This window comes from Gasterosteus aculeatus, chromosome X (genome assembly GCF_964276395.1).
Source record: "Gasterosteus aculeatus chromosome X, fGasAcu3.hap1.1, whole genome shotgun sequence".
NCBI classification, from domain to species: Eukaryota; Metazoa; Chordata; class Actinopteri; order Perciformes; family Gasterosteidae; genus Gasterosteus; species Gasterosteus aculeatus.
In genome coordinates, this window is record NC_135698.1 from 16,480,809 (window position 1) to 16,504,541 (window position 23,733).

Here is a 23,733-nt window from a genome sequence, read left to right on the forward strand (position 1 = left end):
ATGTGTCCGTCCAAACTCCCCTCTGATCGACTCCTCTGGTTCCACCTGAGAAATCCACACATCCGCTTCAGGAGGGTCTTCAAGTCGAGCAAAGACACCCAATGACAAAAAATGACAACTGAGAGGCTACACACCCTACTGCTAATAGCCTCAAATTGAAGGGAAATACACTCCAATTAGATTAAATTTAACTTTTAAAGAAGAATATTAGGTGTTAATTTGTTTTTGAATGCTTAAATTGCCACACAGTGTGATCTGTAATAGCACAAATATAAACTTAATACGTGACTTTATTTGCTCATTCATTTTTATAGTTTATGTTCAGATCATTTTTGTCATTAAAAAGGCCCCATTGAAATGTGTATTCACTTGGATTGAACTCTGGCAGAGAATATTCTTCCAGGAATCTGATAGAGGATCAGTCTGATCTGTTGCTAATGTCTTTTGCTTTAGCGCCAAGTCTAAACAAGCTGCATCATGAATCATTCAGCAAACTCCTGGGATTGATTTACAAGCATGATCTGTGATCCGAGGGTCGGCCATCATAAATGATCCTCTTTATTTTCCTGCAGGGGGCGCTGCAATGACATAATAACGAACAGAGTCATGGGGTCCCTTGTGAGGGAGGGATCTGAACCCAAAGAGACAAAGAACTGTTTGATTGAGCCGTTGATGTTCTGGACACAAACCACTGGAACGGTTAAGGAACTCCCCTCTAAGGAAGCTGGAATGTTTCCTCAAGGATCCTCATACCTCTTCAAATCACAACTAGAGCCACACTAAGGAGTGATCTGTTCCACACCTGCCAATACAAACCTGGTAAAGGACCCTTAAAATACTTTTGAGGACACCTTTGGAGGATCACTCCTGATACTCTCCTGAACCTCCAAAATACTCCAGAAATCGTCAAAAACACCCCATTAATACTTGCCTCGTGAATGCACAGGAGATATTCAATGACCTCATTAAGGACCATTAGGAAGCCTTTAATCGTATTTGTTACCACGCCCATTTTACTGATTTCCCAGAAACGTCCGCGACACACCGAGATGAAAACCTTTTTCAAATGTGCCACATGCAACCAACCGACCGATGCCACAGGACTTGCTTAACCGTTAAGGACGCCACAACATCCGGATGACAAACTGACAAAAGGGCGACGGAAGGATTTACAGGACTGGACATACAAGACATCACGTTAAAAATGACAGTTAGGCTTTGACAACTAAGCCAAATGTTGGTCTAAATAATTAAACCAGCGGGTGACAAATAACATTTTCTCAGGAAGCCCACCCCCCCGGAACCCTATCGCATCCTCTACGGGCCCCCCAGGATGTCCCTGGGAGGGCACATTTAGAGCCCTGAGGTGGTGAAATCTAAGGTCCCGCGGTCTGACCACGGTGCACCTCGCCGCCGGCCCTGCTGCCGCTCCGAGCAGCTCCCAGGGCTCAGCGGTTATTTTTGGACCGCCATGGCGTCCGTTCCTTCCATTTGTAGGAAGGGAGGGGGGGTTGGGGCTGGGGGGCGAGCTGGGCTCAACATGAACCTACGGCTCTGACACTCCGGGCTGGGACAAGCAGGCAGCAGCCGGGCCGGCCGCCCCCCGAGCAGCAGTCGCACAGGTAAACACGCCGTTATTACACCTTTTATTCTCAGATAGAGCGCGGGGAAGCCGTTAGCTGTGTCGCAGGAGGGTGGGGGGAACGGGGGGGTGTTGTTGGGGTGGGGGCTCAGGGGACAACCGCCAATACAGAAACCCCCCCACACCCCTCCCTCCCCCCCGACCTCTGTGTTGGGCAGTTTGCACCAGGAGGGCTGAGCTAAGTTAGCTTGCGGCTTCACAGTGTTTCTGTTTTGCAGTTATGAAGAATAAAATTTGATATTCTACATTGAAGCTGAATGTTCTCCTTTTGTTTCTAGGGGAACCTGCCCGTAGATTTGAACACAGGCAACACGTTATTCACCTGGTAGGTTCTTTCTCCTTCTGCTTAAAAGCTGTTTGCTATGTTCATATGTAACCGCATTTTAGCCGTAAGACTTATCTTTTTTTGGGGGGGGGGGCGGGGGGGGAGTTGATTCATTCACTGGAGGACGCCATTCTTACACGGCTATTATTACCCTTTCCTCTTTTGAACGTGCATCTGAAGGCGCTCCAAATACCGAACCTTCCAGGGCCTTGAATGGAGGGTTGGGCTCTCATGTGTCAAATGGCAACAGGTTCAGGGAGGGGAGGAGTGGGTGGAAGAGGGCGGGGGGGGGGGTCTAAAAACACCACCAACCATGGTCTACATTTTACTGAGTGGACACTCGTAACAATCTGAGGATATTGTTCAGTTGTTTTGTACAGACTGCACTGTCAGTTGTCTTCGTAAAGGTATCTGAACCATGATTGCACCAATGTTATTTTTTTCTGATCAACATTCTCAGGGGGGTTGGAAATAAAAACAAAAACAGAAACATTCCACCAAATATCCCCAACCCCTAATGTTAAATGCCTGTACTCTTGTGTGATTGAGTAATTCTCCATGTTTTTGATGCCCTATCCAGTGTCATTGGCACTGTGATGTCATGAGTCATGTGCTCTGCATTCACTTCCACCCCTCAGCAGATATATATACACACATCTAAATGAGTGGATCCATGCGGAAAGAGACACAAGAGTCCTACAAAGTCCTGATGTATAATATTTTACATGCTTTTATAACATTTAATATAGATAAAGCATTACTCTACATTACAATACTTACATTCCGAGCCATGTTAACATTTGGATTTGCGTTTTCATGATCCTTGGATGGACCCTAATGATTTTGTTGACCTGTTCTTTTTCCTGTAGCATCAGGACACATTTTACACAGATTTGGCTCGAAATATTTTATTATAGGATGGAACATTTTGTTTTTAAAGATTTTTGTTCAGATTTGGATATTTGTGGTTGGGGCTGGGGGCGAGGTTGGATGAATCCTAATGATTTTGTTGACTTCTTTGCTTTAACTCTTCGTTTCGCCACCAAGTTTTCCTTTTTTAAAACAACGGTCCAGATGATGAACAATTTAGATTTTTAGTTCTTATCTTCTAGCAACACCTTTTGCCGTTAAAACAACCAAATATTTCTTTGTTCGATATTTGTATTGAAAAGACGTAACGTTATGAATTAACATTTTTACGCATGACTCATTGCTCATTGCTGCACATGTTGCCTACAAGACAACGTACCATCCTAAATTAAAGTGATTATTTAATCTCCATTTCTGTGTAGCAGTTGTTGAACTACTGTAACTTTTCAAATCCTACATGATAAATAAAGATTTTGCTGCGATTGTGGAGTCATCACATGGTAACAGTTCATCCTCTGTGGAGCAGGAACGTCAACAATAAATTTCATAATTCTTGTGTAGTAAAGGGAATTTAGGTATGATATGGCACTACAGGACTACAATTATTCAAAATGATCCTCTGGTAACCATGAATGACCAATGATTTAATGCAGGGGTCTTCAAGCGGAGGTACAGCAGGGGGGTCGGGACATTTTTGGTTGATAAGACAATTTTTTATTTTTTTTTCAACCAATTTTTTCCCAACCAATTTAAATGACTTCAGAATAAGAATTGTATTTATTGTCTTTAAATACACATTAACATGAATCCAACATGGTGTAGCGAATGGATAAATTGATGAAAGTTATCTTTCAGTCCTGCAAATACGACAGCACAGGCACTAGCCAATCAGGTCACGTTGATGCTCACGTCTAAAGAGCGCAAAGCTCAAAAATAAAAGATGTCGGACCAAACTCCGTAGAATAGGGGGTCCCTGCTCCATCTCGCCATCAGTTTAAGGGGTCCTTGGCCTGAAAAACGTTGAAGACCTCTGATTTAATGGGAAATTAGCCAGTTGTTTAGGTGTTTTCTCCAAACTGATTTATTATTATTATTGAATATGTCAGGGTTTTTTTTAAGTAAATGGAGGGCAAAAATAGATTAGAAAATCATTTACATTTATTTTAAAAAAGGGATTCAAACACAAAAATTAAAATACAAACAGATATCTCAGTATATGGATATTAAAAGTGAGAAACGTCCGCAGTAGACAAATGTAATGAATGTTGTTGAAATGTAACAGATGCCAAAACAATGTCATCTTTTTTAGGGCTGTAACAAGTGACCAGATATATTCAAATCTCCGTTTTACTTTCAGTGTTATCACACAACAATTCAGATTGTTCTTTAGCCACAAGTGCAGAACAGAGAATATAACGACTTTTGATCCATCATCATTTTTGTCTAAAGCAGCTATTAACTGTAGAGGAGAAGAATACCCAAACATTAAAGCTCAGTCATATATATACAAAACTGAATGTCAGAACACACAAAGAGGAAATTTAGTAAAAATAGACATTTGATGATCAGTGAGTCCAAAAAATGTATTTATTAGATATACATGAAATATTGAGTCCCCCAACAGTTGCTTCTTACAGACTTGATGAGAAGACGCCTCAGTAATCATCATGATATGAATCTGCAAAAGACAGAAGGAAAGATGTTACATACAGTATGCTATTATGATATTATAAAGCTGTCCAACCAGCAGCTCTTGTAAAAATATTTAAACCGCTAATATTTGAGGCCTTTTGAGTATTGTTACATTTCCTGTTAACACACAAGAGGATGTTCCCCAATGGATGCATTTGTTATGGATAGATGATGCATGCATTATTTTAAAAGATCATTGGCTCAATTTTGGTATCAGTGGCTTTGTGTTCAGAATGACCCATTTCATGGGATCTTTAATATGAATCAGTATAAACAACAGACCTTTTTTTTTTTAAACCCCCCAAAGATAGAAGAGCAACTGTTAACCTACCAAAGGTTAAAAAGAGGCTAAGGCTAATCTCAGTTATTCAGAAAATTCAGCCTTTATACTCCTGTTTTGGTTATGACCTGTTATGAATATCTGACCCTTCTCTTTTCTCCCTAGGGTGCTGAAGCGCTCATGGCTGTCGCATACCGAGCCCACGCTGAGTCGGGCCTGCTTTCCCAGCATTACCCCCCGCCCCTGCTACCGAAGCCCAGGAAGGACAATGCTCGTCTTCAGAAGCTCCTTAAGAGAACCGCCAAGAAAAAAGCCTCCTCTCAGGCATCGCAGCCCGCTGCGCTTTTCCGCTCCAGCCTTTCCCCCGTGAATGAAGCCAGCCCTGACCTCGAGCACAGCGACCACTCCACCCCTCCCAAGACTCCAGAGGCGCCGTTCGGCCTCCATGGTATCCAGCCGCCTCCGCGGTTCACTGTCAGGCCGCTGTATCAACACGTGGCGTCGCCTTACCCACGCCGCACGGCCTTTGGCAGAGGGGCAAAATGTATGCCTCCGGCAGTGGGAACCCCATCGCACTCACAGCACATCACCACGGTTTCCTCGTACTCCACATCGATTCGCCTCACTGGGGATACATCAGCTCCGGGGCCGGTTGCAGAGTTGGCGGTAGCCCAAATGTCTCCAACCTGTTTTATACCCGAGGCAACAATACCAGCAGATGAAACAAAAAAGCCAGCTTTCAGCATGTTTGCTGAAACTCATGTCATTGTGAGACCGGGAGCAGCTGGAGAAACCCCAAAGACAAAAAGTACAGGTCCGACTCCACATTCAGCAGTAGAGGGTCAGGCTGGAGTTCGTTCTCTCACTGTGTTGACCCTTTACGGCAAATGCAAAAGTCCACGTCCAACGTTCAAAGCAACCGACCATTCAAGATCACCCAGACCGATGTTTGACGTCCCTCAAATTAGGATGTACACAGCAAGCACATCGTACTACGAGTCATCCAGGACACCACCGGTGTATGACACAGCTGGATTGACCGCGATCGGCAGCACAGTACCTCAAAGTAAAACCCCAACAGAAACAAAACCAGATTTGACTTCAGCATCTGCGGTCAGAAGAGACACGACACCAACTCAGCTTCCTCTAATTGTCACTGATCCGGCGAGGAAGACACCAACATCAGAAATTAAAAGAGGCACTAAAGTAACAGCGGATATTACGGTCATAACTCCTAAAGCTGAAACAAAAAGAGCTACACCAACGTTTGGATCCAAAAGAGCTTCCCCAATGGCTGGAATTAAAGGCGCTACCGCAACGGCTGAAAGTGTTAAAACACCAACTTCTGAGTTTCAAACACCGCCGGGGCGACCTAGAACCCCAGCATACCACTTGTCTCGCGCAACAACGCCTGTCTTTGAAGTCTCGAGACCCAATCCTCTTTTGTTTGCAGTGTCACCAATCACTGTCGAACCAGAGAAGTCAAGAACGCCCCACATTGTTCCTGCTATGGTCAATATATCTGCTTCCCAAAGCATCAAGGCTCTTGAACCTAAGCCTACTGAGACAATACTGAATGGGGACATTCATTCGGAGATCGCTCCTGCTGTAAAACCAATCCAGCAAAGCATCACAAAGTCCAAATCGGAGCCTGATCTCACAAGAGGAACTGCTTCACCTGTCTCTCGAAGGCCTAACACTTTAACAGCTGAGCCCAAAACACTGGTAGTGATTCCTCACTGCAATCAGAGGCCCAAGACTCCAACATACGAAGCATCCCGACTTATGACCACGTCACCTGGCTATAAAAGACCAAGGACACCAACACACAGGACTTCGCCTTTTGGTGTATCCCCTGTAGCCTTTCAGAGACCCAAAACCCCGACCCAAGTGACTCAAAAGTCAAATTCTGGCTACCGGGGATTGACCCCAGCTGAATATGCTGCTTACGGCGGAATAAGAACGTACTCTCCGGCATTTGGTATCTTCGGATCTAAGACCCAAACTGAGGAGGAGGGTGCAGCTGCAAAAGAGGAATCAGCTAAATGTAAGACAACTAGCCAAGAACCATCTATAAAGAAACCCAAAGAACCCCCCAAAGATGTAGATAAACCCCACATGGAAGCTAAAAAGGATACAATCACCCCTTCAATCCCTACTATTATTGTTTCACAAGCATCCGACGCCTCAAGAACAACATCAAAACAAAAGACAAGTACGGTATTCTGTCAAACCGCAGAGGAACAAGCAAAAACGGTGATTCAAAAAATAGCAAAGGCTGCATCTCCGGCAGCAGAGGGGAAATCTCTTGAGAAAAAGAAAGTAGAAACACAAGTTCGAGAAGTGGCCAAACCGAAGATGACAACTTCGGAAGCCAAACATCCTGCACCAAACAGTGACGAGAAGGATCCTCTTAAGGCAGTAAGAAAGCTTTTCGGCAAAGATAAAGGTCAGGAATCTGGAACTGAGACGAAAGACCACGTCTCAGATAAAAAAGAGTTGGCGAAACCTGTAGGCGCAACCAGGGCCAAAGGAGAAGGCTGTGAGCAAAGCACTGCAGTTCTTCCTGCTAAGACGTCTGCGGTTGAGCCAACAGGAAGTAAAGGCAAGGATACCAAAGCAGAATCAGCTTTGTTAGTTAAATCTGCACTTGAGAAAAAGGAAGGAGATGAATCCCTCTTGGCTAAGCCCCTTCTCAAGGTCATGCAAAGGCCGGAAGGCGTAAAATCTAAATTGAGCGGTTGGTCCCGACTCAAGAAGCACATGGTTGTGGAACAGGAGGAGCCCAAATTTCCAGATATAAGCACCCAGAAGGAGACCACCAGGCCGGAACAGAGCGATGCACAAAAAGCCCCCGCCGAGAAGGCCTCCGACGAGCCCGTCACTCCGGACGAGAACCAACCCAAAGACGCTCCTGTGGCGACGAAGATGTGGGAGGCCGTCCTCTTCCAAATGTTTTCCACCAAAGAGAATATCATGCACCAGATTGAGCTGAACAAGAGCGACGAGGAGAAGGACGAGGGCCGCGGGGAGGAGTCGAAAGAGGTACCTTCGTTTGCCCACCGGCTGCCCGTGCTGCTTTTCAGTCCGAGGTTCGACGCCAAGAGGCTGAAGGAGGCGGCGTCGAGGCCGGTGACAAAGATCTCCACTGTTTTTGAAATGGGTCTGATCGGCCGCAAAGTCAAAGACGAGGAACCAAAAGACTTTAACAGAACAGCGAGGGGGTTCGCCGCTACTTAAGCTAAAAAAATATAAATATAATATATGTGCTGAGAGGAAATTGTAAAGGAAAAAATAAGTCATGTTACATGTTCGGTGTACAGGTGCAGAAGTCTTAGTCTCTGAGTTAACAAACGACTTTATACTTGACAATTGCTTTGTGTTTGCATTTGTTTGGCTGGTTGTCTGATGTTGAGTGTTTGTGGATTAGCTGGAAGAAGAAGAAAAGACAGAGACGGCTACATTTGTCTTAAAAGTCATTCAGACGTCACATCTAATTAAAGCATTTATGTTTTCATTAAAGCAGAGCTTCTTGTTTCTTTCATCACAATAGGATTTTGCTAAGTTAGAGTTAGTCATTTCTTTCTCTTTATCATTCAAATGTCAAGTTTTATTCAAAATTGTGCTACTCGCCTCAGGGTGAAAACCTCGTAATTAGAGTTAGACGTGATTTTTAAAATATTCCTTTATGGTCTTAGATGGTTCTAGATTTGTAACTGAACTTTCGAGCGTCTTAATTTGACTGTTTTTCATTGGACATAATAACCGCAAAGCAGTTGAAGAAGGAAAGGAATGCAGAGTCAGTTATGCACAAAGAGAGGGTTTGATTGGACGGAGAGGAGGGAGATATTCTGCGTGAACAGATGAATGTCCAGAGTATCAGCTTCCTCACACACACAATCACACATTTTTGAGATTTATTTGTGGCAAAAGAAAACTTTCCTGAAGTCTAAAATCCACTTGATGTGTTTCATCAAAAACCTTTCATTTTTCACTTCTGTTTGACACCCAGCAGCCTTTTAGCAATGAGCAACAATGGATTTTTTTTTTTTTGCATGTCGACTTGAAATGCAACCCATTGCATTGTGGGTCAGTTTGCAGAAAGCAGCGTTAAATGCATCCGAATAAGATAATACAAAAACTAAATGAAGGAATGTAGATAAAGTCTCCCCGGAACTTCTCCAAAATGTTGAGTTCCTGTGACTTGAAGAGGCGACTGACTTAAAGCTAACGCAAGTTTTTAAAGAAGAGCGGCCTCCTCCGCGACGGAGGTTGGGATGAGGGTGCAGGGGTCAACGGTCAAGATGGTTTTTAGATGACTGTGAAGCAGAGTTTATTTTTCTGGTTTTCTTTTTTTATGTTTTCTTTCTTCAATGTTTCTAAAGGTGCGCGATAGAGTTGTTTAGGTGAATAAATAAATAAAGTTCCCCATGTCTTGATTTAATCTCTTTCTAAAGAGTGATCTTTTTTATTCACACACACCAGAGTTATCACTCATTCATCAAACCGCTGTGCTCATAAAACCCCATGAGAAGAATAATGCTTGTTACAGAGTTGATATGATTTCATTGATACATTTATTGTCGCCGTCTTACCGTCCTCTCCGTCCACCGGCATCTTCTCGTATTTTCCGTGACCGGTGACCACAAATTTGTACTTTTTACCGGCTGCTGAGCTCTGATCGGGAGAGAATATCAATAGTTTAAGTTCACTGTTCCATCATTGATGTTTCCTCCTATAACAGTGTGACTCCTCAAACTCTTCATTTTACTTCATTGATCCAGCATTAAGATAATTCGCTTTTTGAATGGGTAGAAAATGTAAGATTAAAAGAAGTCAATCAACCGATCAATAAATCAACCTGTTCATGACTTTATTCAGATTATTGAATTATGATTTAATGAAAGTGGCAAGTTAGTAGATATAAAAAAAAGATTACCTTAAATAAAATAATAATTAGGGAGAAACTGTGATATCTGTTTGTATTTGTCTGTCCGTGTGTGTGTGTGCGTGTGCTCACCTTAGCTGTTTGGTCCGGTCGTCCTGTCGAGTCTCCGATAACTTCCCACATGTTCTTTTTCTGCATCACGTCTCCGAGCTTCACATCCTGAAGATCAATAATCAATACAAAACATGTCAGCATTCTCAGTTTCTCAGGAATAGTTAATAGCAGCGGAACGACCGATCGCCACGGACGTGCAACTAGATCGAATGCCATAAAAAAAAAAAACGTTCATGAAGGCGCGGTCGGCCTTGGGAGCGAACGGAAAACTAATGCTAATGCTAATTAGCAATCATTGGTTACTAACGGACACATTTAATTTCATTGAAGTAGCTAACAAGGCGCAAAAGTGAGGGCACCCTTGGTTTTTCAGCTTAGCTTAGCTTTACGACGGGAGGCAGGGGTATATATATCGAAGACTACGGTTGAGATCATAACAAATAAATTAAGTAATTAAGTAAGTAAGTAAAACAGAACTAGAAACAGTTTATTTGACAAATCACAGATATTTTTCATTCAGTTATGTTGAATTATTTCGTAATTATTTTTTTAAATATTTATAATGATTTCCTCAATCATTAAAATAACTTGCCCATTTATTTTACATGTAAAGCTTTTATTTGTTTCTGTTTTATTTAGTCTGTGTTTATTATAGTGGCGACTTCAGTCCTCCATCCCATGTTACCGGGCGGAGGGATACACTGTGGTTTGAAGAGAAATAGTTCCAGTAAACAGAATAAACAGTTCTTCCTTCTGTCTTTCACTCGGCGGCAGTAATAGAAGCAAGGAAGATACAGAAAAATAAAGATGAATGAAGGGATTGTTTTTTCATACATTTAAAATACTTTAACTTAAGTTTGTTTTCTCGTCCCCTTTGAATTAAGAGATTAAAGATTAAAGCAGCACGTTTACAAAATTTTAATAATTTACATACATTTATTTTCACCTTGCGTGTATACTTACTGTCCGATTGCCGGGCGACTGCCGGCCGCTGTCACATGGACCCATCGCCCATTGGGTGATCCGGCTGGCCACGCCCACTTTCAGCCCCTCGGCGTCCTGAGTCAAAGAAGTTTACGTTAAAATCTATGGAAGCCCATTGCACCCAGTAATAGAAAAAAAATTGAAATATAAAAACCCTGTGAGTAGTCATTAGGACGCCTTAATAATCGGTCAGGTTGAAGGAAAGACACAAGACACATCGTTCATTTTAAACGGCTTCCAGAATGTCACCGCGTTGGTTCTTACCTTACAGGTGGGGCCCTTGGGGGGAGCCTGGCTCCAGGCTTCACCCGCCTCAAACAGGTTCTTCTTGGAGGAGACGACTACAGGTGAGCTGGGCAGGTCGGCCAGCGATGCCTTCACTGCACGCACCTCCTGGGAGTTCTATACAACAACAACAACAGATGGGTTCGTCCACAGTAAAGTTGTAATGCAACCAGCTGGTAAGTTTAATGTTAAATCCACAGAGAATACTTAACTGAACTATCATGTATTCATTATACATTCAAGCTATGTTTATTAATTTTATAGTTTTATAGTCTACTTTAGTGGAACTAAAGTAAATAAAATAAAACTTTTTCATGATTCTGTTTTACATTATCTTGAATCTTGCTAATATAATTATTTTATCTTCATCATAAATAAATAAAAGCAGAAAGAAACTTAAAATTCCAATTTGTTATTTTATTTTGTTTGGGTGCTTTCTCACCCTTTGTTCTAATTTTTCCACTCATCATGTTCATAATTTATTTTGTATCTCACTTTGATGAAATTGTGTAATTTCAACATTGGACAGTAAAAACGTAAAAGAATAAACCTAAGGAGCAGCTCAACACAAGTTTATGGTGCGACCATTCTTTTGTGTTTTATTACACTTTCCTCTTTTAAAACTCTCGTTAAACAAAATTGCCTCCGCGTTGACCTCGGTGTTAACCCTGTCGGCCCAAGGCGAGGATCGGAGACGGGAAGCTACAGAGCGCTGTGATGTCATCGACCAGGTGGTGACAGCCACGCGTGACCTCCACACAATGGAAGGTCGGAGCAGCTCTTTAACCTTCGTCTGAATATAAACAATAAAAGTCCAAGTATGCAGAAAACACCGGAAGAGTTTGAGAGGAAACTGATTTGATTTGTTCTTCAGCACCCATGTTGATGTCAGACCATTAAACATAAGCGTATAAATCGGGCAGCCTGTTATATTTGTTTTTTTAAACATCACCAGATGTGTGATAGTTTCTAAATGGATGTTTTGAGTTGAACAGTTTTACTTTTGTGAAACAGAGTTTTGTTTAATTCAAGACTTATCTTTGTTTTTGGATTCTTTGTTAGTGTTATGTGTGTGTTTCAGTGTGGGTGTGTTTGTACGTGTGGGCGTGTGTGTGTTAGCAAGCTGACCTCCACAGCGTGTGCGTACTGCTCCATCTTGTCATCCATCTTTGGCAGCAGAACGAAGGTCTGGGTCTTCTTGAAGCTGTGACTGATTCGTCAGCACAACACAAACCGTTAAAACTGAGTATCAGCATATTTTAAGACAACGTTTTTAAAAGACATAACCTTAAAAAAAAAATCTGGAACATAAAATGACATTTTTCTTGGATTTTTAAAAATTCTCTTTAATCTTTAATTATTTTATAAAACATAAAAATTGATTAGGGTTAGGTTTTTTTTCTCATTTAAACTACATCTGGGTGAGATGAGATACTTGAGAAGAGGATTAGGCATTAATGCTGCTCGCTCAGTTGCCCCCACTGCACACATTTCAAAATAAAAGCATCGCTCCTGAGAGCTGCAGGCGGAGTTGATGAATCCAGATGATGAGCATCGATGAGGATATTCACCTTTTCTTCAGCGAGCGGTTCAGCGACTCAGTTCTCTCTGAGATCTGAAATACAAAGAAGAAGAAAAGGTACGTTTTCCTCACGCTGCCTCGTTTCAGTTTCGGACTCAACCAGCAAAGGGTGGTGGGAATCTCTTAAGAATTTATCCATTGTTGCATTCGGTTTTCCCTACGAGTTTATTTTATTTTTTAACTTTTTATCTCAAAACTTCAGAATCTGAAACCTAAAATATTCTAGAAATAAAAAACTAGTTAAACTACAAAAGATTAACAGCTCAATTTGATTTACAATTACCAAAGTACCTTTATTAAAACTATGTAGAGCTGATGATTTGTTTGAAGTTCTGCGTGAAAACGATCATTTTATCATGCACGTGAACAACGATTAACAAATCAAATGTCCAAATACAGAAAATATAAAGTTATGTTCTCTCCCAAAATTTGCCTGTCCAAAACACAGCTGAATGTTGGGAGGTCCCTGTGCACAAATCCAACTCACCCACCAACATCAGTGAGTTTGGGACATGCTTTTCAAAACACACACACACACTCACATGCACACACACACACACACACACACACACACACACACACATGCACACACACAACTTACGAGGCGAGCCCATCATCTGTGAAGACAACATGCCGCCATGTTGTTTACAGGAGTGACATCATCATTCGTGTCCATCAGAGATCTGTTTTCACTCAATGAGATGGATTAGCCCTCCTGGGTGTGAGGTCATCACAAAGAGCCACAGGCATGATGTCACTTCCTGTCCGGCCTCTTCTCTCCACTAGCTCCTGGAGCTTCTCAGGTAATATTTACCTTGTTGGTTGGAGTCTTGGGACTGAAGGGACTGAAGGCCTCGTCTCCGTCGACGCTGGACGTGCTCAGGCTCTTCATCCTCTCTGCCGCCTCCATCCTCCTCCTCTCCATGTCCTCCTTCATGCGCCTCCTTTCCTCCTGGGAGTCACAGACACTGGTTAGCGCCAAAGTCCTACATCCCCGGTGGAGTCTGGTTAGCTAATGACTTAGCTATTAGCTTTAATGCTTAATATTGATAATTAAATAAAGAGAGAAAAACTCTACATGAGCTAAAAGAACCACGGTATTGTCTTATATGTTAGTTAAGACTCAAGCAAGGTGCACATTGAGAAATCTCAGTTCAGTAACTAGGAAACAGCAACGATGAGACGTCACAAGTTATTTTCATTGGTTCAGAGCTGACGTGCCGTACGGAGCAACGCTGGGTGGTACGATAATGAGTTGTTGTGTTTGTCTTAAGAGTTACTTCAGAAGATGTGTTGAGTACTGTTGCCATTTATTTTAGCTACATTGTTACGTTGCATTGTTTGACTACATTGTTACTTTACATTGTTACGTTGCTACACTTTCCTACGTTGTTGTGTTTTTATGTTTTTGCATTGTTACATTGTAAACATATGGAGCTTCGTACAGATGTTTTCAGTATCAAACATCGGAGAAAGACCTGATACCAAATAAAAGAGTTTCTCATCTGTCCACTAGCTTATCAGGCATTAAGATTTATTACACAAAGAACATTATGATCGCAGAAGAGTCTTTCATCCTTTTAAATAGCCTTGAGCTATAGCTCCGCCCACCTCTTCCCTGGCCAGCCGCTGATGCTCCTCCTCCTCTCTCCGGTGCTGCTCCTCGGCCCGGGCCCGCCGCCTCTCCTCCCGCCTCCTCTTCAGCTGCTCCAGCTCCTGCTCGGCCTCAACCTGTCGGTGCCTCAGCTGTTCCAGCTCCTGGTTGCCCTTCTGCTGGAGGCCCTGCCGGATCTTCTCTAGCCGGCGCTCTGTCTCCAGGATGGTCTCCGCCTCCTCTGACTCCACGGCTCTGCCGCGAGGGTTCACAGGTATAAAGATCTGCTGTTATCGACAGCTGAGCGGAGGAACTGCCCTTTGAACACGGTGTAGACAACACGAGGAAGCCATGTGGCCGGCCCCGATGGTCCATCGGAATGTTCTAACCTGCTGTTAACACACTACACACCTGGAGGACCTTTGTGTCTTGATATTTTTGTGCGATGTCACTTCCTCCTCGGTGGCCTCTCCGTTGGCATTGTCGGGTTTTGGCTCATGGTGAAGAACAACCTTGGATGTGTAGGAGATCTGAACCTCTTTTCTTCTCTCCACCTGAAGAGTTCAACAGGATTCTCTGTTCAGGGACATTCTGCTTTAGACGAGCAGCCACAGAGAAGAAACACCTGGATGGGGACTTGACTTGTTCTTGTCTACAATAACTATTTTAAACCTGACCCCCTTGAGGCTTGACTTGTCTCAGATCACTTTGATTAGTTGTTACTTTGAGAAGTTATATTTCTTAACTTACTTGAGTCTAACCTTCTTTAACCTTTACTTTGACTTTGCTTAAATTATTTAAAATGTGATGCTTGAGTGCCATCGGAGTCAGAGACTTGTTCTTGGATGAAAGTGACTTCAGAGTAAATCTTCTAATAACCTTCAGGGGGTCAGACTCCACTGGAGACTTCTTCTTGAAAGAATTACATTACAGGTTATTTAGCTGACGCTTTTATCCAAAGAGACTTTCATTGCATTTGCAACCCACGGCTTTTCACATTTTTGCCCAGGGAGCAATTAGGGGTTAGGTGCCTTGGTCAGGGACACTTTTACATGGGATTTGGGGGCAGCCGGGTCTTGAACCACCAACCTTGCGGTTCCCAGCGCACCCTCTCTACCCCTGCAAGACTTTTCGTGAATAATTAAAATATGTTCTTCTCTTAAGTGACCCTCGACTCATTTGTCTCACTTTTCTTGGACATGTTTTGAGTTTGTTCACATCTGTCTCAAATAACTCACTTTTATAAAATTACTTGTAGTTAGACCTAATCTCATTTTGAATTGTTAGAGCCATGTTCAAAATCAACTAAGCTTCACTTACTCGTGGTAGTTCTTACCTCTGTGTTCGGCTTTTGAATCTCATCCTTCCTCCCGTTCATCACCTCCTCTCCCTTTCTCCTGTCCTCCTCTTCCTCCCTCCTCACCCTCTCAGCTCGAACGGCTTTCTCCTCCTGCTCCTTCCTCCTCTCCAGCTCCCCCCCGGGCCCATCTCCTTTCAAGCGCTCCTGCCTCTGGAGTGGACCAGAGACCTTGACGGCGTTCTCCGGAACGGCTCGATTTATGGCGTCCTCCTCTTCGTCCTCGTCCTCCTCGCCTCCCTGGCTGAGCTCCTGCAGACGCTGCTGCCTCCGTCTCTCTCGGCGCTGCGTCCAGTCGCTGAAGCCTTCGTCCTCGTCCAGAGCCAGAGAGCGGCTGGGCTTTGGGTCGCCGTCATACCTGAGGATGGGCGAGGAGCAGGGGTCAAGAATTCAACACAACAACAAACCAGCTGATCCAGACTCAACGAGTCTTCTTAGTTGTTAAGCTTCTTCAGAGTGAGATCAGGGCTTCATTTGTTAAAGCTTACTTATCCTTGTCTCAGGGTGGAGACAACAAAGTGATTGTGTTGTTGGAGAAGCGCAGCACAAAGTGAGCTAATGCTGTTGTGTTTACAGCACACACAAACATTAATGCACCAATAACATAAGCTGCAACCTAAAGCTGCATTCTCTGTAGTAACCAGCAGGGGGTGGCTCCTCTCGTCACATAGTCTATGAGCAAATGGCTCTGCTTCTCTCTTGATTTGTTCCCTCAGTAAACATAGTAAACATGAGTTTATGGTCTCAATCTCAAGTCTTCTTCAACACAGCATGAGGTCCATTTAGTCAATGATGGTCTGCCATTGTAATGAAAGTGAGTTTTATGTTTCCAGGAACCGGCAGAGAGGAATTCCTCTGCATTCCCCAGATGATTAAGACCCCCCGCTCTCCACCTCTCCGCTTTACCTTATTACTTTCTTCTTTCTGGGGGGTTCTTGTCAGCCAGCTCAAAGTCACAATATAATGTGCTTCACTTCTGTATGAAGCTAACGGAAATGTAGCATGTAGTGTTATATTTGATATTTTAGCTCAAAACATTCAAGCATTAGTGTATTTTTTAGAGCATTTTTTGTGAATCAATTTAGCATCTTAACCAGAAACTGTGATTTTCACATTTCGGTTTGTGTGCAAGTTAAACAAACCTAACAAACCAAAAAAGGAAGATTTCAACCCGGCATTGCATCACCGCTGCTCTCAGTACGGAGAAGCTTCCAATTAGAGGCAGCCGAGGTACCGCGGCCTGAAAGCGTCCGGGCCCTCTGATGTGATGGTGGAGGCACTGTCATTAAAATGAAAGTCGGCTGCAAGCTTTCACACGCCAGGAGTTGCTTGATAGTAAACATTCCTCCGCGTTGGCGTCATGAGAAGGCAGCTGTGGATTTATCTTCGGAGCGGTAGGAGGGAAGAGAGTTTGTTTGCAGCTTCTCCCAGTGGAAACATTTGTTTTTAGGGGGGGGGGGGGGTATGTGAATTCACCGGGCTGTGTTGAAGAAAATCTGAAACTAGAGATCGAGACCATAAACTCATGTTTACAATAGAAGAGTCATTTTCTCATAGCCTTCTATGGCCGTGGTCCCCAACCTTTTTTACCTAACGGACCGGTTTCATGTCAGACAATATTTCGCGGACGAGAAGGTCCGCCGTGGGGGGGGGGTAGTAGTAGTCATTACGTATGGGGAATCTGTCAGAGGGACGTACGCACATTATTAGGAGAAAATCCGGTCAATTTTCAAAATAAAACATTTTTCTGAAAAAATATATATATAAGCTTTCTGTGGTGCGGCCCGGTACCAAACGGCCCACGAACCGGTCCGCGGCCCGGTGGTTGGGGACCACTGTTCTATGGGACCAGAGGAGCCGCCCCCTGCTGGTCACTACATTACAGTACAGTACATTACAGGTCATTTAGCTGACGCTTATATCCAAAGCGACTTACATTGCAATTTTAACCTGTGGCAATTAGGAGTTAGGTGTCTTGCTCAGGGACACTTTGACATGGGACATGGAGCAGCCGGAACTCGAAACCACCAACCCCCTTCCCGGTGCACCCTCTCTACCCCTGCACCACGACGACCCCACTACAGAGAATGCAGCTTCAACAGAAAGCTTTGACTTCACTCTTGAGAACCGGAGGCTGCCTGGCTCGTCTGTACGTACATGCCGTCCTCTGCTGGCATCCTGTCCTCCGGGAACGACTTCCCGGGCCGCAATGTCTCCCGAGCTCTGCGCCGCTGCTCCCGCTCCACCTCCTCGGCATCCTCGACGCTCCTCTGAGCCGTCAGCCTGCAGACGGAACACCGTGCGGTTAGAAATCAGTCCAGCTAAAATGAAACTCAAACATTTTGATCTGGTCCAAACGTAATTGTTTCCTGTAAAGAAAGAAGCTTATTTCGAAAATACATGTTTAAAATATTCCGTTTTCAAAGCAACAGTAATCACATTTAGAAAGCTGGAAATAATGTAGTTTGTTGAAGCTTAACAAATTATTTATTGCAAAATAATGCAGTTTGTGCGTTGTTGTTTTTCTGGAAAATTGTGCTGGAAAGTTGTTTCTCAGCTCAATGATACAATCCCCCCAAAATTCCCCCCAAATCCCCCAGAATGCCCCAGATTGACTGGCTTGAAACCTCCACAGGATTATGGATGTGATGAGTAATATTCACATAAAGGAGGAGAACGTAAAGTGTCTTTAAGCTCAAGCGGACATCTTATGAATTAATGATTTTATTTTTAGCCGTACATGAAGGCAGACCTTTCAAAATAAACAGTGAGTTTGCTTGTGTTGACGTCCTGTCTCGCCTCAGTGGACGCCTTCAGGACTAACGGGATCCATCTGGAGCATAGGGATCCGGTTACTGCACTCACATTCGGCTTCTGGGTCACCAACAGACCCCCAAGGTTCCATCTGCTCCTCCACTTTCTCTAAGGGGGGGGACACTGTGACCCCTGACCCTCTCAGCGCCTTTCCCATCTGCAGATTCATAAGCGACAAAACTCATCATCTCCTGAGCCTCCTCGCTGTTATTTTTCATTTCAAAGTAAAAGTTCTGAACTAAACAAGTTGCAGGTTAGAGACTAATCTAAGCGTTAAAGTTATGAGACCATTGTTCAACCGTCTGAAGAAGCACAGAGGTCTTTCGTGAATGGTCACCATCACTTCCTCCGTCCTTCCTGTAGACGGACGGAGGGACGAGCAGAGAGGAACAGGGGTGACGGAAGCGGAGAGGAGGGCCACAGCCTCTCGGGTGAAGGAGGATGGGAGCAGCAGGGTGAGTCCCCACCTCGACGGCTTGGGCAGTTACGATTTTCAAAATAAGAGCTTGTTCCCTGGCTGCTTTAAGCTCCGCCTCCTCCTCATCTCATCGACAGCCTTCTCGCTCTCGCTTGTCTCCTCGAATCATCGGAAAGAAAATGATAAACGAGGTGCACACAGAAAACTTTCCCCTCCCCAGGAAGTGGAGCCGGGTAAACTAACACCAGAGGCCAGACCCAACACGTCCTCCGCTTAAAGGCTGACAAAGAGCCCTTGAGCCCCTCAGGTCACAGCGAGTGACACAAAGGTTCTGAGTTGAAGTCTTTTGTTTGGTTTAACGGGATCTTTAGAAAGAGCTCATGTGCCTCGTTTCTATTTGCGCATTTTTATGAAGTACCGCTTTAAAAAGATACGTTGAAACTTCCTCAACGGTGTAACAAAACACTTTTACACTCAAGGTGGATGAAGAGTCGATACTGAAAAAACTGAAAATGGATTAAAGAAGATAAAACTAAAATAAGGGATATACCAAAATAAAAAAGAAGAGAAGGATGAGCTTGTGGGTAAAACATTGCCTTCATCACGAAGGTCTGTCCCCTTTAATTCAACCTCGTCATCAATTAGTCCGACCATTTCTAATTTCCAACCCCCCCGATCTCTATACTAAGCTAAGCTAGCAATTTCCTTCTGCTTTCCCTCTTCTAACCATGTATTCTCAGTCATTCTGGGACCAGCGACGTGAGATGCAACAACCAGGAACTCGACACACCGCCCACCCACCTTCAGGGGGGGTAAAAGAATTAGCGTGTGCCGTCAGCGGAGGAGATGATTCGGTTGAATGACACGATAATAACACGGCTCGCTTTTCACCTGGGCGGGGGCGTGGGGGACTATTGCCAGATGAAGTCACCTCTGTGTTGGGACAAGTCGAGGCGGCGAGTCGTTCTCACGCAATTAATGACAAAAAGGCCGACCAGAAAAAAAGTGAGCAGATCTGTGGAGTTGTTAATTAATACGACTCCATCTGCTCTATCAGGCAGACGTTGATGGTCCCCAGAGGACAAACCTCAGGAATCGGACATCTTCTGACGTCTTCTAGCGTCACCAGGAGCCTTGCACTTAACTAATTGATTGATGCAACCAAGATTCGTGGTTCCCAGATGACGAATCCCTCTGACAAATCCCTCTGACTTATTTTCTAGTGTCACCAGGAGATAACATTTTTGTTTTGAAGTAAAACATCTCAACAATCTGTGACGGCTCACGTGTAACTCTAGTTCCAACTTCCATGAAGTAGGTTCATTTTTAAATGTAGTAAATTGTGTAATTTAGAACTTTAATTTTGGACAAAATAAGTGCTAATTGGCTCTTCGTATTGACACTACGCTGTGATTGGCCAGTCTGCAATCAAGGGGCGTGGCAAAGAGACCGGACATCTCCGACATCTTTAAAAGTTAAGCTTTAGTTTTTTAAGTTTCACAGAAATGTTTGTCACACCTTTTTATTTTCAACGACAGCAGGATGAACTCATCATGAGTTTAACAATGAATGCAAAGATGATCGATCCGTTAGCATAATGCTACATCACAGCAGCAACCACCACAACTCCAACAAACCCTTGGAGACTTCTGGCAGACGGAAACCACCCTGTTATGGCTGCCTGTCTGGGTAACCCCCCCCCCCGAAGTCTGGGAGCCCCGCAGGTCTGTTTCACGTTAACTTTGAAGGACAGGAAGAGACGTGCAGTTATTTTCCAACACGTCAGAATGACAAACATGAATGACCTCATCCCAAAAAGGAAGGCAAACAAATCTGTGCTTCAACTCGAGTTTCGGGGAAGACGACACCTCAACCCCCCCTGCACACACACACTCTATGAAATGCCACCTGGGTTCCTTTGTCTGTGAAGTCCAAAAAGAAAACAGACTTTGTTTCACATTGAACATGAAGATTTGTTTTCCTTTGACGCATCAAAAAAAGAGAAGCAGCACGAACAAGAGAATTCTGGTTGACGTGAATTGTGTTAAATAAACACAGGAGCTAAATGTAAAGTGAAACTCCACAAGATGAATTTAAGAACACTGTTCAGCAACAGTGAATGCGCTGTGATGTAAATCTGTAGTAAATTGTGGTAAATTGTTCGAGGAATATGTTGAAATTGGATTTGTCTTCATTCATTGTGAAAATCATTCAAATATATTCAGTATACCAACACTAGTTAGCCGCTTGCTAACATTAGCTACACTGGTTTTTAGCTGGAGGTGTAACGGATCTTTTGAACCTCTCTGGCTAACGAGTGTCACTACAATTTAATTTGAATTAATTAAGAAATCCATTAGTGACCAGAACCAGAGGGTCCTGGCGTTGATCCCACTCAAACTTTACTTTCCCTCCCTCTAAAGCAGACATCCAGGGGGGGTTCAGCCTCCCATCACTCATCAGCTAACTACACCCCCCACCGCCCAAACATTCCTCAGGCCCTTATCTCCCCCGTATCGTAAACACAGAGGCCATGTGTGTGTGGGGGAGTTGGGGTCAGAGGTCGTGGGTTGGCTTGGAGCAGGTATGCCTCTTGGATGACATCACCCACAGAGAGCTGATTAAAAACAGCCTGATAACACGTTCCTGATACTCCTCTGCTGCAGGTAAAGTACGAATAAAGTAGTGAAGAGAAGATGTACTGCACGCTAAACTTCAAAGTATATTAACAAAAGGAAAAGTAAAATGTATGAACATATTTACACGCTGAAGAGAAGTAAAAAGTGTGTAAATACTCAAGCACGAGGACAGTATTTTAGTTTTATTCAACCACCAAGAGCAACATGGCAGGGGCTGTTTTTAATGATCCACAAACAGAAAAACAGGTCATGTGACTCAGCCACAGCCCTGCAGCGCTTTCAAACAACAGCCTGCGGAGCAACGAGAGAAGCAGCTCTTAAATAGAAAACCTGTCGTTGAACGTCGGAATAATGCTCTAATGACAATAATTTACCAAATGATGTGTCATTAAGACAGAAACCTTCTGCAGGGGGTCAAACCAAACTCTAAAAGCTTGAAAACGCAGAATGAATCACGGCATGCGAGGACGAAGACGGATGTTCATACGCGTCACGTTGAGAGTGATGTCATGGACGCCATCTGTTGAGTTCCCTGACTTACGCCTCCGGCTGTGACTCAGATCTCAAAAAGTCAAAAAAGTCTTTGCAGACTTAGACGACCAGATCTGATGTTTGGCGGTGAATTTTGAGAATAAAAGAGGAAATATGAATGAAACTTCCCATTGTCTTCCCATATCAGCGGAGAGGAAACTTATATTAGATTTTGAATAGGAACCCCTCCACTATCTGAACTTAACAAAAGGAAATATTCACTTCCTGAGAAGCTTAAATAAAAAGTTATTAAGATTCATCTTCAGAGCGGAACATATTTATTATAGTCAAATGATTACACTTGGGTATCCAGTCACACAGTAAGGAATTCAAGCCTAAAGATGGTCATGTGACCCCAACCTAACGATAAAAGACACAACCATCATACGACGCTGGATTCATATCTATTCCTACCACAATATATGAAACACAAAGACAAGTTTGAAATAATTCTGTTTGTTATCCTGGTACTCATGAGAGAGTGGAGGTCAATGGATGCAAACCAAGCTCTTGTCCTGAAACTAACCTCAACCCAACCAGCTTTATTTTGAAAGGACTGCATTGCCGTTAGAGCCGACCGCTGTCATCCCCTCGTTGCCGTCTTGTCTCATCACAAACCGCTGGAGCCCGACAACAGGATGGGCAAAAAATGAAACAAAAAGACGGGACGGGATGTGGTGACCTTTCACCTCTGACTCGGCACCAACACCACTTCACAAATATGAACCGTTAAGACATTAAGAAAATATTTAGAAATGGATTATATTTCTTTTGTTTTCGATTGCTTCATGTGAGCGGAGGTAAGTCGATTCAAACCACCCCCACCCCCAAAACCCTGCGTGACCCAAAACTCTCCCAGTAATCCCACTGTTCCCATTGAGAGCAGCCTCATACACACATGGTAACACTTGTCTTCATCCTGCTGCGGACATCTCAGGAGAAGATCCTTTATCTTCTCTCACAGAAACCTCATGAAGCAAAAGGTTGTTGAGCTGAGGATTAAATGTTAACTTTTCTCTTTGTGTGGCTCGATCGTCTACCTCATCAGGGTCTGAAGACCCTGTTTGTTGGAGTTCCTCCTCTGCAGAGCGTGGGACATCGTTCCTTCTTCTTCTTTGTCTTCTTCTTCTTTGTCCACTTCTTCTTCTATTGCGTTCTTCCAAGTCAACACTTAAGGCAGATTTCTGTCCTCAGCCGCACCGAAGCTCAAACTGAGGAGAGAGAGAGTGTGTTTCCCTGTTTAAAGACTGCTGTGCTGGATTAACACACACACACACTCACTCACTCACTCACACACACTCATATACTACCCTGCAATGCTGGAGGGAATGTCAGCGACTCCCTCCTCTTTTCGGGGTTGGGTTTTTAGTCATTACATCCCCCCCCCCCCCCCCCTCCTCCCACACACCCACACACACACACACCCCTCTGTCCTACATGTGGTTTTCATTGAGGGGCTCAGGGGCCCAACATCTCTCTCTGTTCTTCCAGGTCATGTGGTCTTCTTCCCTGAGGTGGAGTGAAACAGGACAACCACCCCACACACACACACACACACTGAAGTGTTTTTGTTTTTTTAACCGTCTCCTATAAACCTAAGATGCGGCAAACAAATGAATGTTTGTTTCCATAAAACTGTTTAGAAGAGAATAAACTCTAAACTCAGCGACGTCTTCTAATTGGTCAGAAGACATCGCTGTGGCAACAAACGCCTCATT

General features: G+C 43.8%; 2 protein-coding genes across 2 annotated transcripts; one reads left to right on the top strand and one right to left on the bottom strand.

Annotated features, from left to right (window-relative positions):
• Nucleotides 1-1,604: 1,604 nt before the first annotated feature.
• prr33 (proline rich 33) lies at nt 1,605-8,331 on the top strand. The gene is made up of 2 exons (XM_078083076.1): nt 1,605-1,622; nt 4,975-8,331. Exon 2 carries the CDS (start codon nt 4,990-4,992, stop codon nt 8,047-8,049), a length of 3,060 nt encoding a protein of 1,019 aa, XP_077939202.1. The 5' UTR covers nt 1,605-1,622; nt 4,975-4,989; the 3' UTR covers nt 8,050-8,331.
• On the bottom strand, nt 3,974-23,513 carry lsp1a (lymphocyte specific protein 1 a). The gene is made up of 13 exons (XM_040162678.2): nt 23,056-23,513; nt 17,771-17,896; nt 15,593-15,971; nt 14,668-14,810; nt 14,274-14,511; nt 13,477-13,614; nt 12,652-12,695; nt 12,209-12,290; nt 11,060-11,197; nt 10,775-10,870; nt 9,830-9,916; nt 9,405-9,486; nt 3,974-4,515 (listed from the first exon to the last, which is right to left on the bottom strand). Exons 1-13 carry the CDS (start codon nt 23,112-23,114, stop codon nt 4,493-4,495), a joined length of 1,635 nt encoding a protein of 544 aa, XP_040018612.1. The 5' UTR covers nt 23,115-23,513; the 3' UTR covers nt 3,974-4,492.
• Nucleotides 23,514-23,733: the final 220 nt, after the last annotated feature.